General features: G+C 42.9%; 1 protein-coding gene across 2 annotated transcripts in view; it reads right to left on the reverse strand.

Annotated features, from left to right (window-relative positions):
• Positions 1 to 608: 608 nt before the first annotated feature.
• The window catches only part of ankrd11 (ankyrin repeat domain 11), a 95,320-nt gene continuing 78,933 nt past the window's right edge, over positions 609 to 16,995 (reverse strand). Inside the window, exons 5-14 of one of the 2 annotated variants that reach the window (XM_041042474.1) lie at positions 15,734 to 15,907; positions 14,412 to 14,612; positions 14,164 to 14,306; positions 13,829 to 13,976; positions 8,827 to 13,279; positions 6,046 to 8,710; positions 5,828 to 5,926; positions 5,260 to 5,403; positions 5,054 to 5,146; positions 609 to 4,935 (exon numbers count right to left, since the gene is read on the reverse strand). In XM_041042474.1, the coding sequence (XP_040898408.1) occupies positions 4,750 to 4,935; positions 5,054 to 5,146; positions 5,260 to 5,403; positions 5,828 to 5,926; positions 6,046 to 8,710; positions 8,827 to 13,279; positions 13,829 to 13,976; positions 14,164 to 14,306; positions 14,412 to 14,612; positions 15,734 to 15,907 (8,306 nt within the window). In that variant the 3' untranslated portion in view covers positions 609 to 4,749. Of the gene's footprint in view, positions 4,936 to 5,053; positions 5,147 to 5,259; positions 5,404 to 5,827; positions 5,927 to 6,045; positions 8,714 to 8,826; positions 13,280 to 13,828; positions 13,977 to 14,163; positions 14,307 to 14,411; positions 14,613 to 15,733; positions 15,908 to 16,995 lie in introns of both variants that reach the window. The other variant, XM_041042464.1, reaches the window with a different exon arrangement.

Genomic DNA, 16,995 nt, shown 5'->3' on the forward strand with positions numbered 1-16,995 from the left:
ACATCATTTAAAAAAAAAAAAAAAAAAAAAAAAAAAAAAAAAAAATATATATATATATATATATATATATATATATATATATACACACACATATATACATATATACATATATATACATATATACATATACATACATACATTTTCAAATGTATGTATGTATGTATGTATGTACATATCAGAAAAGATACAATACAATACAATACAGCTTTAACATCATGACAAACAATGCCAACACAAAACCAAGAAGAAGAGGGCGGCTGGTAATATTTCAAAATTTTATTAACGAACATAATCTCTGAGGAACAACAGCAGTTCTCGCGCTCTCTGTACATGCAACTGTAGAAAATAACAATTTAGAATTTTTACTTTTCAGTTTTAGTCTTTTTTTGCCATCCATCCTCATTTTCCGGTTCTCTCGTTTTTATTTTTTTTTAATGTCTTTTTTCTTCCTTTTTTTTTTGTTTTTGTTTTTCTTTTTGCAGGAAATCAACAACAGCTAGAGGTGAAAGTACTGGATTTCTGTTACAGCACTGACGATAGCATCAACAACCCCTCCCCCCCCCCCGCCCAATACACCCAACCCCACCCCGCTCCACCCCCCACCTCCCTCCCCCTTAGCTGCTCCAACAATATGTACACAAATAAACTACATTGTACAAATAAAAAAAATGTTACATTGTTACATCATAATCACCTGCAGCGAGCGCACGCAGCTCGTTGCTGTTAGAACCCCACATTCTACGCAATTTTTCAGACTAGTACAAAGAGGAGGGTGCAAAACGTCCTGGGAGGTTTTATTTACAGAGCTATGTACAGTATGTCTCTTTCACGCATTACAAGGAGGAAAATTTACACAGCGGAGACCAACTTCAAACTCAAAACATACCACAGGTGTCAGAAAAAACAAAAAGATAATAAATAGGTTATTTCTCACCATTTAAAGAGTAGTTCTCCATGCTTTTTATTAGTCATTTTCCATTCTAAAAAAAAAAAAAAAGGAACAAAGAAACAGCTACAGTCTGGGTTTTAATTAAAAAAAACAAAAACAAAAGAAAACAAAAGAAAACTAGAAAAAAGGCTTGAAATCGTGATTCTATATAATGAAAAAATAGCAATTATGTATATTTATGTCCAGTAAGAAAAAAAAAACAACAAATAACAAATCTAAAATAAACATCATGAGTGAATGTGAGGAGAGTAGAGGTAATATGTTGCTGACTGAGGTGGTGTCAGGCTAGCATCTGTATCACCACGGCCAAGTGCTCTACTGTGCATCTGAGGACTGATGTGTGTTTGTGTCTGTATTCAATTTATCCAGAATTCACTCTTTTGTTAGCTAAGTATTCACACTGGAGAATCAAAGCGGATGGATGTGTTTAGTCTATTGCTCTGTGCAGCGGTGTACCGCAGACCAGGGGAGAGATCGCCTGCCAGCTGTGTCAACCATCACCATTTCAAGCCTTTGTGGTTCAAATAAATGACTGATTACAGAAGTAAAAACAAAGGCAGGGCTCAAATCGTTAAAAAGGTGACACATGAAACGGAAACACACTTGATGTGTTGTAAACAATAGTGAGAGGGTGTTGTCGGTCAGGGCATAGTAACGGTATACATTCTGCTCGATAAGCAACGTGATTGACATGTTACTGGTGTTTACGCTTTAATTAGGAACAAAAAAACCCCTAGGATAAACACAACATTCAAAACTACATACACTGAGCTAAAAAAAAAAAACACACAAGGATTCTGTGAACAAAAGACACCCATTATCCCTCTTCCCAAAAACTGTAAGAAACCAACAACAAAATAAAAACAAAAATCAAGACAAACCGGGGTTTAAAAACCAAATTTCTGGCTATTTGTATCCAAATATGTATGTATACCAACCAGGATGTGTGTATCTCTCAAAAACTATCCAGGACTATACATCTAGCCACCTTGTCTGCACAGTGTAATAGCAACAACCATTGCACTTGACTAGACATACCATACACAGCTATGCTGACTGACAGTGTGTAAATAACTTAAAAGTTTCAGATAATATTGCCATCAGGATACATGAGCAGCTCTCACACACAGACAGGCAGCCTATGTGGTAGGTCGGGAAAGCTTTTCAAAACCAAGACCCACTAAAAAATAGAGAATCAATACAAGTCATCACAAATCAGCATTTCAATGGGATTCTGAACTGAGGACAGTAAGAAAAAAAAATCGGTCTATTCAAAATTAAGCTATTTCTTTCCCCTCCACTGTTTGTGTTAATGTCTGTTCACTTTTTGGTTCATTCTGAGAAGATTTAAGTCTCGTAACTGTCTGCTTGGGCCTGACACAAGAACATAATCATGGCAAATGTCACCACACAACAGAGTAATATGAGGAAGTAACCTAACATTTAAAATCCCTGACAACACAAGCCAAACCCCTTGTATATTAAACACTGATAAAAATTAGATGGCTAATTTGACTGGAGCTAAAGATTTTTTTTTTGAGCCTATTATTATTTCACTACCAAACTAAGGGAATTAAACTCCCTATGGTCTGTAATAAAATTAAAATATATTTAAAAACACCCATTTGTGTGAAAGGCCACAGGTCTCATGCAAAGCCAAAAGATGTTCTTGAATTTTCTGACACACTGAGCCATGGCGCCATCCAGTGAGTAAAGTTGGAACAGCACCAAGAAAAATAAGCTGCTCTCCATTACTGGGACAAGGGGCAGACAGACTGACAAAATAATGTTAAAAGTCAGTATGGAATTAAACCTTTCAGAGACTGTTACAACTCTTCAGTCTTTTTAAGCTGAAAAGCAGACAAACTGGGAGAACAGAACGTGATGAAAAGCTGAAAGACCCGTGTCTTGTTGGTTTTGGACAATGATGTTTTGTGATGATTAGAAATGATTTTAGTCCAATTTTTGTAAATTAAAAACAAGGAAAATGAATTTGAAACCATACTACATTAACAAGGTGGTATCGCTTGAGGATGACATTTCTCTAACTTTCATCCCACCAATATATATCTATGTGACTTTGCCCAACAATGAGTACATTTTTTTTTTTCACTGAAAAAGGCATTTTCTTGGTTTGAAATTTTTCAGATATAATTGTGTAGTAAAGCAATGAATAATAATCCTCTGTCTATTCTTTAAATAAATCCTCAACAATTATTCTGCTACATCTGAGGGACTATATGGTGGTTGGCCTGTGGGAGGCCAGTTGAATCCAGACCTGTTCTCTGTCAGCTATTTACGTGTTGTGGTGATCCAAGTCCAGGTGAGATGCCTTACCTAACCCTGGACTGAATCTAGAGATGGGATTATACAACTGTGCACTGGAGTCTTTCAAATACTGACAGAATCATGTACACATTTTGGCCCATGGATATGAAGGGGGGAAAGTGCTGCCCAAAAGTGAACTGTACATAAAAAGATAATTTTTATTTCTTTTATGTTTTTTCTTTACACTTAACTGAGTGATATTACAGTACATAGGTTATTTACAACTGTGCAGTAATGTGTGGCAAAATAAATTATCTAGAAGGCAGCAAGAATACATTGGTTAACGAATATAAAAACTGTACATAATTTACGGAATACAACTTTTTTTCAGTTTTCTTTTGTTTTTTTTTCCATTAAACTAATATTGGCTCTGTAGTGTTTCAAGTCACTTCCTCAGAAACAATGAAATGCCCAAGTAAAGAAATAGACAAAAACAATATTTCTCTCCTCCTGTCAAACCACAATTTCTCAATAGTCTCTTTGAATCTCAACATTCGTTATGTTTGTTTCTTCTGGTTGTCCTGTGGTGTTTTTGCAGTCCATGGCGGTCTGATGTGTTCGTGTCGGAGCAAGCAGGGTGGCTGAGGAACACTCCGGTCTGTCCTCAGCGATCCATGCCTGTCCTCTTCTGTTTAGCCAGGCTGAGAAGCTGCAGGGTCAGTCTCTTCCTCTCAGACACTGGGCCCTGACGTGCACACACATCGCTAACCCTCTGCTGTATCCCGACTTTCTGCAGGCTCTGTCGCACTACTGTATAGCCAGGCCTGGTGCAGTGAACCAAGAGGACGTCCTCTGGGTGTACTATCTTATAGCTCCAAAAACATCAGCGGCTGGTTCTAGCTTCGTGGTCTGTCCATCCCAGCTGTCTTGCTGTAGATACACAATGAAGATCCACATGATGCACCACAACTCTGCTGACTTCCTCTGGGTCAGCGCTGGACTCGGTCTAGTTCTCCTGGCCCACCAGGAGCCCTGGGTCAACAGGGGTGGCTTCTCCTCAGTCCTCCCCCAGGACAGGCACCACACTGCTGGGAGAGCTCTTTTCTGATACCTCCTCCCAGTGGTGGTGGTGGGTCTATTGAAGCAGGGACCAAAAATGAACGCAGAAAATATATCTCTGTCCCCGGTCTCACCGTAACTGAGCGCTGAGGAGCTGTGTCCCGATGTCAGAGCCTCAAAGCAAAAACTGTTTCTGCTTCTCACACTCTGATCAAACAAAAGCGTAAAAACTTTGAGGATGAAAGTGCAAGTTGTGAATTTTCTTTTTCCCCAGTAAAAACATGTTTCCTTCTTCACGGAAGGGAATTGAGAGCAAGTTTTTCATCTTTACGTTTTCTATAGAATATAATTTTTTCTTATCTAAAGTCCTCTGTCAAACTTGCTAGCCCTTTCCATTCGTTCTGTTCAACGAAGTCTCTTTGAGAAGAAGTGATTCAGACGAAGTTTGCTCTCTATCTGTGAGCACAGGTGTGTCATGCAGGCAGCAGGACAAAGTCGTCATTGACATCGACCATTGGCACGTAGAAGGACGGGACTTCGTTGACACAGAGGGACTTGTGCCCTGCTGGGTCCAGCTCTTGAACCTTCAACTGCCACTCCATCCTTTGCACTGCATTGAGGGCTGCTGCCTCATGTTGTTGCCGCATCAATAAACACGTCTGGGGGAGGAGAAGCAAAGTATAAACGCACTTCGTACATGCACAGATTATGGTATCAGTGCCTTTAACTGAGGACATCACAGCACTTATCGAATCATTGCAGAGTGCTGATGCTTACCTTCATGCGGTCATATTTATCATCCACATCCTGGATCCAGGAAATAAACTGACGAGCGTTGAAGCGATCTCTCACAGATTTGTTTTCATCACCCTGAAAACACAGACCACGTCACAATGTAGATTAAGTAATGGATAAAATAATAATTGGCTGCCTCTAATAATCAGTTACGACTGACTTGAAGTGCATATTTATACATTTCCTACCTGGCTCTCTGATGGCATATTGTATACTTCAGAGTCCAACAGCATGGTGCAAGCGCTGAATGGCACAGCCTGATTGGCTATTGTCCTGGCTGCTCTGCAATGGACCCTTAAAACCTCTTGCTCACATGAAACAATCAGCTTTTCCTGTAAACAGTAAGCAAAAGAGAGAAAGAAAATGTATGTCAGACATATAGCTGGAACATCAGGCTGACCAATGGGCTGGTTGGTGAGGTTAATAGTTAAAATGGTTCTTCATCAACAAAGCAGAATGTATGTTTTGCAGAAATGGTTATCACTTAAGTAGAGAGAGAGATGAAACAGGCTTGTGTCTGTACTTCTATCTAGCTTAAACTAGGAGGGGGTAAGCAGATTTCAGTAGCATTTCTATTAAAAACAGGCTTTGATCCTGCATCAAAGAAGTGCTCATAGCCTTCAGTGCACACGTATGTAGCTCTATGTATGAAAGCAGGACACAGAGTGAGCAATAAGTGAATTAAGGACAGAAAATAATCCCAAAAAATGAGATGCGTAAAAAAACATTCATTTATCCTGGGTGTACATTTCTTACCCGTTCTATGCTGTGTTGCAACCTGAGCTTTCCTCTTACTGCCTCCTGTTGTCTGAAGAGCTCTTTCAGAGGTTCTGACAGCGATGGAGGTGGGGCAATCTGATGAGCAAATACATCATCATACATCAAGTTTTCTTTTATATTTATACAGTAAGATACAGTATTTATGTCTAGAAAGAAAACCCTTGCATCTTGAATTGCATTACAGGGTAACTTACCACAGGGATGTGAAGCTTGCTGAGGGGCTTGCCATCCAGCAGGTAGGAGCCGGTGTAGGTCACATATTCAGCGTAACACTGTGGGGCCTGTGGGGTGATGTAGCACAGAATCTTCCTCTTTTCCTCAATCTTCTTCCTGATCTGCAGGTACTCAAAGTAAGGGTTTGAACGGTCACTGTGGTAGGGCTCAATATCGTCCAGCTTGATGGCATTTACTACTACAGCCAAAGTCTGCTGAATCATTTCCCTGGTCTGCTGCATTGCTGTGTTTACTAGCTGAACCTGGACCTGCTGCCCAGCAGAACGTGGAAATTTCCTCTTCCGTGGGTGCTGGGTATGAGACTCCTCGTCATCCACAGGAAGTGGCCGTCCTTTAGTTGTCTTACTGAGAACCACAGAAGTTGTCACAGAAGTAGGCGCAGACACCGCTAGGGTTGAATTAGATGCAGTAGAGGAGACACTAAGCACAGATTCTTTGTCTTTCTTCAGAGCTGAGAAAGAAGAGGCTGAGGTGGGTGTTGGAGTTCTAGTAGGAATGGGGTTAATGCTCACTGCTGGACTAGTTGTTACAGGGGTGGCAGTGCCAGATGAGGTTATTAAGCTGGAGGTAGGAGGGACAGCAGCAGCGGAGGGATTGTTCTTGGCGCGATTGCGGGTCATCCTTTGTGGGATTTCATCCACCTTCTTGGGGATGTCTACAGTGGTGGACACAGTGGTCAGGGTTACCGATGTTAGCTTAGATGGGGTCTCCTGAGCGTCTGGTAGTTCCACTGTGCTGGAAAGGCTGACTGCCACTGGAGGCTGCGGAAGAGGACTGCAAGTCACAGATTCTGCTACAGGCTCAGACATCTCCTCCTGTCTCACTTCTGACTTGACAGCAGACACTGAATCCAAGGGTAACTGCAGTGACTCGGTGAGGGAGTGCATCTGTATGTGATGTTGCTGAATGGCATCTGGTTTTGCAGATGAATACAACATACTGGGATCCGACTCATCATGTCCTCCATAAGGTCCTTTTCTTTCCTGTTGTTGAGTAAGAGACAGAGAGCTGTTGACTGGTACACTCTGAGGCTCAGGGTCCAACTCTTGCTGGAAGTTGGCATGTGGTGACGGTACAACTAAATCTTGTCCCGTAGGTTCTGCCAAACCTAGGTCTCCAGCAGGGCATGAAGTCTTAGCCAGGCTTGGTAGGTCCACCTCCATTATGTCTGGATCATCTCTGTCTGTAATAGTGTGCCTGATGTGGGTCGGCACAGTTTTGTTGTGGTCAGCGAGTTCAGGGTCTCGAGCCTCAGCTTCTTCTGACTTGTCTGGTAGTGGTAGGTCAGGCAAGGAGAATGGTCCAAGGTCGTCCAGTTCATCTGCATCAGCCGAGAATGGGTCTGCCCATGGCACCACAGGCTCGGGGCCCACAGTTGGAGCCATGGGGCCATCAGTGGTAGCACTGAAGCTGTGTGTACTCTGTCTGCTGTCTGGTTCTACACATGTTGACTCTGTGTCCATCTGGTGACTATCCTCGATGCTGGGTTTGTTGCAGTCCTGGAAGAAAGACTCCAGCCTATTGGAGGAGGCTGAGGTGTTTAAATAGTTGGGTTCGCCGTCAATAGCTGTGTCACGCCTCTCTGGAGAGGGGATGTCAGTAACAGGCTCCTTCTGCTCATCAAAGTCTTCTGGGTCTTCTTTGTGCCACCTGTTCCAGGTATAAGGAGAAGTGACAGAGGGGTGTCCAGATAAGTGCTGCATGTCGCTGTCTGAATGGGAGTAAGGACTGGTTATTTTGGAGACAGCAGCTTCTATCTCCCCGTATGTCCTGTGGGGAGATTTGAGGTCCATATCAGGATTCCAGCCCATGCTGTGATCAAAACAGTTCTCTCCTTGGTTGGGTGCAGAGTGCGTGGGGGAGAGCTGGTGGACTTCAGGATCCTGTTGGTCTGGAGACTCTGCAGGCCAGGTCTTCCTCAGAGGGTCCTCAACTTGAGGGGAGAAGGAACATGGCTCCCTTGTTTGCTCCGGCTCTTCCACTGCACAGTGGTCTCCATCATCCCTCTCGTCCATATCACCTTCTTCCTCATCGTCGTCCTCTTCTTCATCCTCCTCTTCCTGCTCCTGTTCTTCCGTGACAGAGGGAAGATCTGAGAGGACCAGGTTAGGCTCACTGTGTTGAGGCTCAGAGATGTCATCAATGTCCAGGGGTGGCAAAGCAGCTGGAGCTGGAGTTGGTGGTGCAGCGATGTCAAAGCACGGCTCCTGGGGGTCTGGTCTATGAACTGGTGTAGAAGGTTTGGGCAAGAAACTGTATACACTTTCGGGAAGGTGTTCATTGCCCTCAGTGCCAGCAAGAGCTGGTGCTGCCACGTCTGGTGCTGGATGGGCTGGTTCCCGCCGAGGGGACAACATTCCCATTGGGGAGAAATAGGAAGATGACAGGCACTCCAGCCTATCCACTGTTGCTGATTTGTCCTCTAGAGTTTGAGAGGAAGATGATGGATCAAAGTCAGCCTCTGGATCAGTCTGCTGCCGAAGGAACTTGTCAGCCTCAGCCTTGAACTCATCCTCTAGAGGCCTGCGAACGTCTGATGAAGCAGAACGGCTGACAAGTGGCAGCTGGAGGTTCTTTGCAGGTGTAGGGCAGGTGCCCTCCTGGAAACTCTGGGAGTTAGAGTACCTGCTGGGTGGAAAACAGAAACACAAAACATTAGGAACTATGCCCAATTCTACAGAGTACAAAACATATAAATGATCAAAACAGTAAGCCTGTGGCACGTTTGCACATGTAAATACCTTTCAAAGAAGGATGGGGAGCAGGCATTCATTGACATAGTCATAGCTGATGAGTTCTGACAGTCCAACCCATCCAATATAATATCAGGGTAATCCTCTGCACTACAAGATGGGGTACGTGGAGTCTGCATTACTTCCTCATAACTGGGGCAAGAGATGACAGATGTTGGTGTGGGGACACCAGTTGGCCTGTTCTGATCTGGCCTGGGAGAAGCGGGGAGGTGTTCCTTCATTTGGTGGCCACCCAGCCAGTCTTTTGAGTTTTGACTGTCTGAAGGCTGGAACTTCCTGCCTGGGGACATCATCTGGGCCGGGAGACCCACATCCTTCAGCTTCTTCTCTTTAAGACCAGACTCCAGACTGTTGGATTTCTTTGATGACAGTTCATTGCGGTTTTTCCTTACTTCCTCTGTGGACTTTGTTTTGTCCTTCAGTTTAGGGTCACCTGACTTGGGTCTTAGTTTCTCCATCTGCTTCATCCTTTCCTTGTGTCTTTTGTGTCGCTCTTCAATCTCCTGGTCTTTTAGACTTAACATCTGACCAAAACTTGTCATTTGATAATCACCATCCACCAGCAGTTTTTCTCGTGGACGATTATCTTTCCGTACTGTGTCTTTGGACTGAGTGAGCTTTTCATTTTCATCCTTAGCCTTAGATTTACTGTGGTCCATTCTGTTGTCTTTGTCCAATGTATCCCGGTTTCTGTCTTTTTTCATATCAAATTTAGGACTGTCTTCTTTTGACCTGTCTTTCAGAACAGTGACCTGTGGGCAGTCTTTCAACCCTGACTTCACATCCTCTTTGGAGTGTTTAAATGAACCAAAGCCATCGATGTACTTATTCTTCTCGTCCTTCATTTTTTCCTTATGTTTCTCCTTTTTCTTTTTGTCCTTCATCCTGTCACTGATGACGCCAGTTGTTTTCTCTTTGTCCTTTTTGGACATCTCTTTTTCAAATTCTAGTGTTTTCTCAAAGTCATCTTCACCGTCTCCCTTACCTCCATATGGGAATGTGTAAGGGTCTGCCTCTAGAGGCATGGGCTCTTTCTCAAAAGGTAGGCTCTCTCTGCGGCTGTAGGACTCTCTGATCTCCTCTGTCTTGTCACGTTTGTCTCCTTTGTCTTTCTTGACCTTTTCTTTCTCCTTGTCATGGCTTTTCTTGGACGAAGATGAAGAGGAATGTCGATGCCTTTCTTTCTCTCTGAACTTGTCCTGGGGTGTAGATATGGACAGGGAGTCTCTCCTGTCCTCAGACACGTCAGTCAGACTGATGGAGTCATAGTAACTAGTGAGAGCTGGCTCATGACCTCTGTCAGTGAAGCTATCTGAAGAGATTTCACTGTTCTTGTCATTGGAGTCATCCTTATAGTCATTCATAGCTTCTTCCTCCAATTTTTCCAAGAGGGATTTTTCATTCTCACCACTGCCTTTTGAGGGTTTCCTTTCCTTAGAATGTTCCAGCTTGTCTTTGTATTTGCTTTTTGTCTTTTCCTCACTGGTGTCCCTTTTGTCCAGCAGCTTCTGCTTATTTTTCTTCTCTTGGTTTGAGTCCACTGACATTCTGTCTTTTCTTTCCTTATGTTTCGCATCTACAGAATCTTTCTTGTCTTTGTTGTGTTTCTCCAGGGAGCCTTTCCTCTCTTTGCCTGTGTCAAATGTGGCCTTTTCTTTCTTCTTTTCTTTGTGCTCTTTGTCTTTTGCCTTTTCAGTGTTATGTTTAGCCTCTGCAGAAGATTTTCTCACTTTTTCTGAAGGGAAGTGATCCAGCTCATCCTGATCAGGTGTTGAGTCTTTTCTGATGGAGTCAGACACAAGTACACCACCATTGTAGCTGTCCTCATCATCATCACTTTCATCAGTGAATATGTCAGCTATCTTGTACCACGTTTTCTCCCGGATCTTCTCTTTTCTTTCATCTTTCTTGAGCTCCAAGAAATCTTTCTCTCTATCAGCATGTTTGTCTTGAGAGGCCTTTTCTTTCTTGTCCTTGGTCTGTTCTGAGGACATCTTTCGATCTTTGTCTTTGCCATGAGACTCTTTGTGTTTGTCTTTGGCTCCCTCCTTCTTGTCTTTGGTGCCCCGGTCTGCATCCTTTTCCTTAACTGGTTTTTCTGTGAAGCTTTTCTCACTCTTCTCCTTCTCCTGATCAGCTCCTCTGTCTTTTGTTTTCTCTTTGTGTTTGTCCACTTTTGTCTTTTCTCGCTTTTCTGTTCCCTCACCTTTCTTTTCTTTCTCCTTTCCAGAGTGGTTTCTTTCTCTGATATCACAGGATTTACCGCCATCAATGTCTTTGAAGAAAGTATCATTGCCATATTCATCTCTCATAGATTCCTGTTTGATTTTTATGTCCTTTCTTTCCTTCATGGACTCATATGAGTCTTTACGGTCTCGACTGCTGTCCAGAGAATCCTTGTCTTTTTTATCTTTGACTGCGTCTGTGGACTCCTTACGCTTCTTTTCTTTTTCTACTGAGTGACTCGAGTTTAATTTTTGTTTTTCTGACCAGTCTTTTTTCTTCTCATTTGTCTTCTCAGAAGAGTCTTTGTCTTTCTTCCTAGAAGTGGCTTCTTTCTCTGATCTTTTCTCATTGTGATCTGATTTCTTGTCTTTGACTTTGTTTTCTTTCCTCCTCGTCTCTTCCTTAACAGTCTCAACAATTAGTTTAACAGCATTGTTGGCTTTGTATTCCTTGTATTCTTTGACAGGAGGATCCCAACTGTCATCTCCATAGAGGGAGGAGTCGGAGGACATCTCAGAGCCCCACCTGTCATGATGGTCATCTGAGGCACTGAGCTTTGTGTCCTCCAGGTTGAGAAAGCGGTTGTTAACGTCATAGCCTTCATACTCAGACTCCTCCTTCTGTGCTTTGTCTTTTTTACATTTCTCTTTCTCCTCCTTGGTGTTTTTCTCCTTGTCAACCTTTAGATGCTTTTCCTCCTTCTGCTCACTCTTCCTGTCTGTCTTTGAGGAGGACTTCTCCTTGGACTTTTTCTTTTTCTCCTCTTTGTGAGCTTTCTGTTTATCCTCCTTGGGCTTCTCCTTCTCTTTGACATTTCTATCCTTGTCAGATTTTACAGGCTTCTCCCTCTCCTCCTTATTTGTCTTGTCCTTGGTGGAGTCCTTTGTTTTCTTATTTTTCTCTTCCTTTGCTGTTCTATGCAGGTCTTTCCCAGATGACCAATCCTTATCCTCAGACTTGCTTTTCGAAAGCCTGTCCTCCTTTTTTGAATGGTCTTTTTCATGTTTGGATAACTTGACTTTGCTCTCAGCTGGTGATTCGGACTCGACAATCAGGGACTTCTGCCTTGAATCATCAAAGTCAAAAGAATAGCTCTTGACAAATTTCTCATTCATGTCTTGATTAAGCACCAGACTAGGAGCTTTGTCCTTTTCCTTATTTTTGTGCTTGTGCTTCACTTTATGCTTTTTCAGCACTTTACCATCTATATCGGATTTGGAGACTGCACTGTCTGCACTGGGATTTTTGTACAGCTCAGAATTTTTCTTGTCTACTGTGTTACTGTGAACATTGTTATTCTTCTTTTTGTTCTCCTGTGCTTTCCTCTTAACTTGTTTTATTGACTCTACACTGGAATCAGCAGAGGAGTAGTCAGACTCACTGGACAGCCTTGTTCTGACTGAATCTGAGAGAGAACTGACATCTGACCATGTAGGAGATGACACAGTCTTCCACCCATCTGTCCTCCACTGCTTTGGATGCTGTTCCGCTAATGATGGTGCTTGTTTCTGAGAGTTCAAGTTTCCATGGGAAGAGGAGGAGGATGCATTAAAGCCAGGGGATTCTTTCAGGCTCGTAGCAGAAGAGTCCTTTATACTATTTGAGCCCTTGTCATCCTCACTCTCCATATCGCCACAATCAGAATCAGATGTACAGAATTTGTCATTCACTTTACCAAATCTGACTTCTTTACTGACATTATTTTTACTCTCCTTCTTCCGCTTCTTTTTGACTTTATTCTTGTCTTTCTGTTGTTTAGAGCTCATGCTGCCAGAGTCTCTAGACTTAGTATTTGTTTGTTGGGCTTGTTGCCGTGGCGTAGGCGCTGGCGTGAAACACAACGTCCTATCATCCTCGTCTGAACTGTTACTGTCAGAGATGATCCGCCTGACAGTTTTCTTTGGTGTGAGCGAGTTGCTTTTGGAATAGGTTTTGACCTCCATTTTGGGTATGGAGATGAAGCTGTTGGCCTTGCTGATCGAGTCCTTACGGAAGTCTTTTTTCAAGAGGTGTTTATCGTCCACAGGAGGAACACGTTCCTCCTCATCATCCTCATCAAATTCGTATTCATCTTTGACGGGTGTGACAGCAGATTTTGGAGGGTCCACGGTTTTCCCTTTCAACTTCAGGCCCTTCTCAAACTCTGAGTCTGTGTTATTGCCATCGACAGAGCTGGACGGGGCAAACGAGGGGGCATCTTCCTCCTCCGAAGATTCTGTGGAGAGTAAAAACAGGCACAATCAATACACAATTTAGTTTACCACTTACAACCCCACCTACAAGAATAACTTACATAACTTCTAACAGTCATGTAATTAAATGACGCATAGGCCCTGTTAATACCTGACATTAACATGTGCCTTGGGTGACACGATTGCAAGTGGACAGCTCTAAGTTACAGGTGTGAATGCATCTATTCACACTGAGGACACGTTTGCGATCAGACGACTTTAATAGGTTGGTTTGGACCTAATGTGGCCGCATTGTTTTAAGAAGGTGAACACAAATGTGGTCTGGGTCACACTGCAGGAACACCAAGTATTTCAAACATTTTGGGCAATTTGGTTGCCTGGAACACACCAAGAAACAGACCAAACCTGTATTGTTTTGATTTCTCCTTCTTGTTTGTGGTGATCACTGGAGATGCACGTGGAGACACATTTTAATACTAGGTGTGAACTGAAATACTTAGAGCTGTCTGCTTGTGACTGGATCACACAAGATGCATGTTAATGCCATGTGTCAAAGATTCAGTATTACATACCTGATGAACTTTCTTCACTTGAAGTGTAAGTGCCTTTCCCCAGCAATAGGTTCAGCATAGTCGGAGAGTTGGCAACCTTCAGTGGTGTTTCGCCTCTCCTGTTGCTTTGACGTGGGTCCCCTCCATACCGTAAAAGCAGCTTAACCACCTGAAACAAATTAAAGTAAGATGTTTCATTAATTTAAATTGCAATTTAAGAGATATTACCAAGTCCTCTTGTGGGTTAGGATTTTAGAGGTCAAAGGACAGAAAGTTAATGCACCACGGACATTACAATTATGTGATCATAGGCATGAGCCATGAATAAGGTACAACCGTTGGTTTTTTCTTTTTACCTTGAAATGCCCATTGTTGGATGCATCGTGTAGAGGGGTGTCATCATCCAGACCCTTGGTGTTGACCTCTGCTCCGGCTGCCAGCAGCTGCTTGGCCACATCATAGTACCCCCTATTGCACGCTTCATGCAATGCAGTCCAGCCTAAACATAACAAGAATAACTTTGAGAAAGATGTACACAATATATGAATGCATATATATTACTTCTCATGAGAACTACAGGACAGTCTATAAAAGTGCTTCTTACCTGCAAAGTCTTTTACATTCACATCAGCTCCCTCGCTGATGAGCTCCTTGATGCGGCGTACCTCTCCACGGATTGCTGCTCTGTGCAGCCGAGTCTCTCCTCTCTCATTCCGTTTATTCACTTTGTCTTTGGTTTTAGATGCAGAGTTTGGCGTTCCCTTCTGACCCAGACTGGACTGTGACTGATGCTTTGGTGTTGTGTCTGTGGGTAGGAGACGGACACTTTACTGCAACACTAGAACAGTTTCAAATGTCACAATTAACTTGTATTGTTACTTGTTCTTACTTCTACTACGAATAACTGTTTGTTTGAACTGCTGACAGCCAGAAGGGGGCAATCTTACACTAACAGTCAGCAGCAGGGTGGTTGGACCTACTTCACTTGAGCTCATTTCATCACATTTACAAGATTAAACCCAAGCCTTAATCACATTTACATTATTGAGTTTGCATAGCTATTGTCCCAAATGATATTTGAAACGCACTCACTTAATCTATGTCAGTGCCTTCAGGCATGCAAAAAAGGAATTAACATACAAATAAAAGTGGCTATGCATTGGTCCGCACCAACCTAATTGTTTCACAAATGTCAAAAGTAAGAGAAAAAGTACACTGTTGCAACAAAAATACTATTTTAAGCATCAAATATATTTACGGTCAAATGATTTTGTCTAGCAAAAATAAACCATTTGAGAGGACATAAGGAAGTTGTAAATTTAATGAATAACCATCTAACAGCGGAAAAGAAATATAACACATAAACAAAACCTAAAAGCTTGCGGGCCTTTTGCATCTGGATGTCTGCTGTGATTTGGCTCAGATGCTGAGATTGCACCATTAGTTCCAGACTAACGCAATACGAGGGGGGGTTAGTTTCATTTCCTTGACAGTCCCATGCTGTATTTTAGAAAAATAATTCCACTACTGTAGATGAACCAATATGTGACTAATACTATGCTGACAAAACATCCAGTTTCACCGACAGCATGAGTTTACATTGCAGCTGCAATGAGAATTAATGTGGATTAGCTTGTATAACTAGGCTCTAATTAAAAAACTGGTCCTGTCCAGAGGCAGAGTATGACCGAGATGTGGCCAAAAAAAAAAAAAAAAAAAAAGTAGGCACGTGCTCAACTTCCAGAAAATAAACAAAAACAATCAGCTCCATGCCTCATCCTCCCACTGACTCTCTCTCTTTAAGTCCACCTTCATTCTGCTCCGGCACACACGCACACAGTGTCTACATAAAACGCTCCCTCCAATTCCTCTTTCCTTGTCTGCCACCCGTCCACAGAAGACGTGGCCTCCATGATAAGCACGCACCTGGACTGTTGACGGACTCCTCAGCTGTCATTTGCATGAGCAAGGCCACCTGCTGCCGCTCAGAGAGGGGGTACCCGGCCCGGATCCCTGGCATCCCCATTCCAAACGGCAAGCCCGCCTTCCGGGTGTTGGTGGGCTCCTTTTTAATGCGCTTCCGCTCTGGACCTGGTTTCTCTGTAATGAAAGTGACAGAAGAGAAGCAAAGTTAATTTTATTGAGTTGAATAGACACAACTATACTTTTGTTCATGCACACGCAAACAAATGTACTGGACGCTTATGGAAGGGGAGAGCATTAGGTGTGCTGTTAGTGTTATACCAGTAAAAGACTATCAATATTATTCTGTAATTTCCACAGCAAAAAACAAAAACAAAAAAACTACTTTTCCATGCTTACCATCTAAACAATTCTTTATAAAAAGAAAACCAAAAAAAAAAAAAAAACACAGTTATTCACATACTGCATATGTGGCCCAGTATGTGAGAGGTTTGGTGGTAGCAGGGGTTGACTTTTGTGTTATTACCCAGCTGCCCCTGAGGAAGGGAGGGGCCAACAGGCAGCGTGTTTATGTCTGTTTGTCTCCAAGCCAATCAGCCCGAATCGAGAAGAGAGGAAAGAGGGTGTGACTTGGCAGAACCACAGTTATTATGAAATAGTTGGTGTACATTTCAATTCAACATGGACTTGCCAAGGTCACCACATGCCTGCCTGCCTGCCAGGCTTACTGGAGACACGGTGCTACTGGACAAAAGCAGCTGCTCCACAAAGACACACCCAGCAATTATTTTCAGTGGCAACATACCATTTGATGACCCTTATGGAGGGTAAAGCTACACATGACTGTAATACTTTGTCACTGAGGGGGAGCAATTCTCACAGCCCACAGCAAGAAAACGCTATCAACAATACTATGACAAAGAGAAAAACAGAAAATTCAAATGTGACTGTAAAGAGAAGCCAGCAGAGCAGTGGATGTGTCTGAGTGTGATTTCTGTGGGACCTTTCTCAATCCAAGTCTGGCTTCATCGCTCAAGGCCACAAAAACACAAGTAAATAAGTCGAGAAGGAAGCATGGCGGCTCACTCTTCCGGTGGCTAAAGGCTTTCCAGGAAAATATTTTTCCAGTCACAAGTACAGAGCTGATGAACTTTCACTAACATCTGTGAACACTTACAGCTAATGTGCCCCCACCCCTCTTTGATACACTCTCACGTTCTCCAAAGCATTTACCATTTAGACACATTCCTTCTGCTAAGACTTTA

The sequence above is a fragment of the Toxotes jaculatrix genome, chromosome 1 (genome assembly GCF_017976425.1).
Source record: "Toxotes jaculatrix isolate fToxJac2 chromosome 1, fToxJac2.pri, whole genome shotgun sequence".
In the NCBI taxonomy this organism is placed as follows: domain Eukaryota; kingdom Metazoa; phylum Chordata; class Actinopteri; family Toxotidae; genus Toxotes; species Toxotes jaculatrix.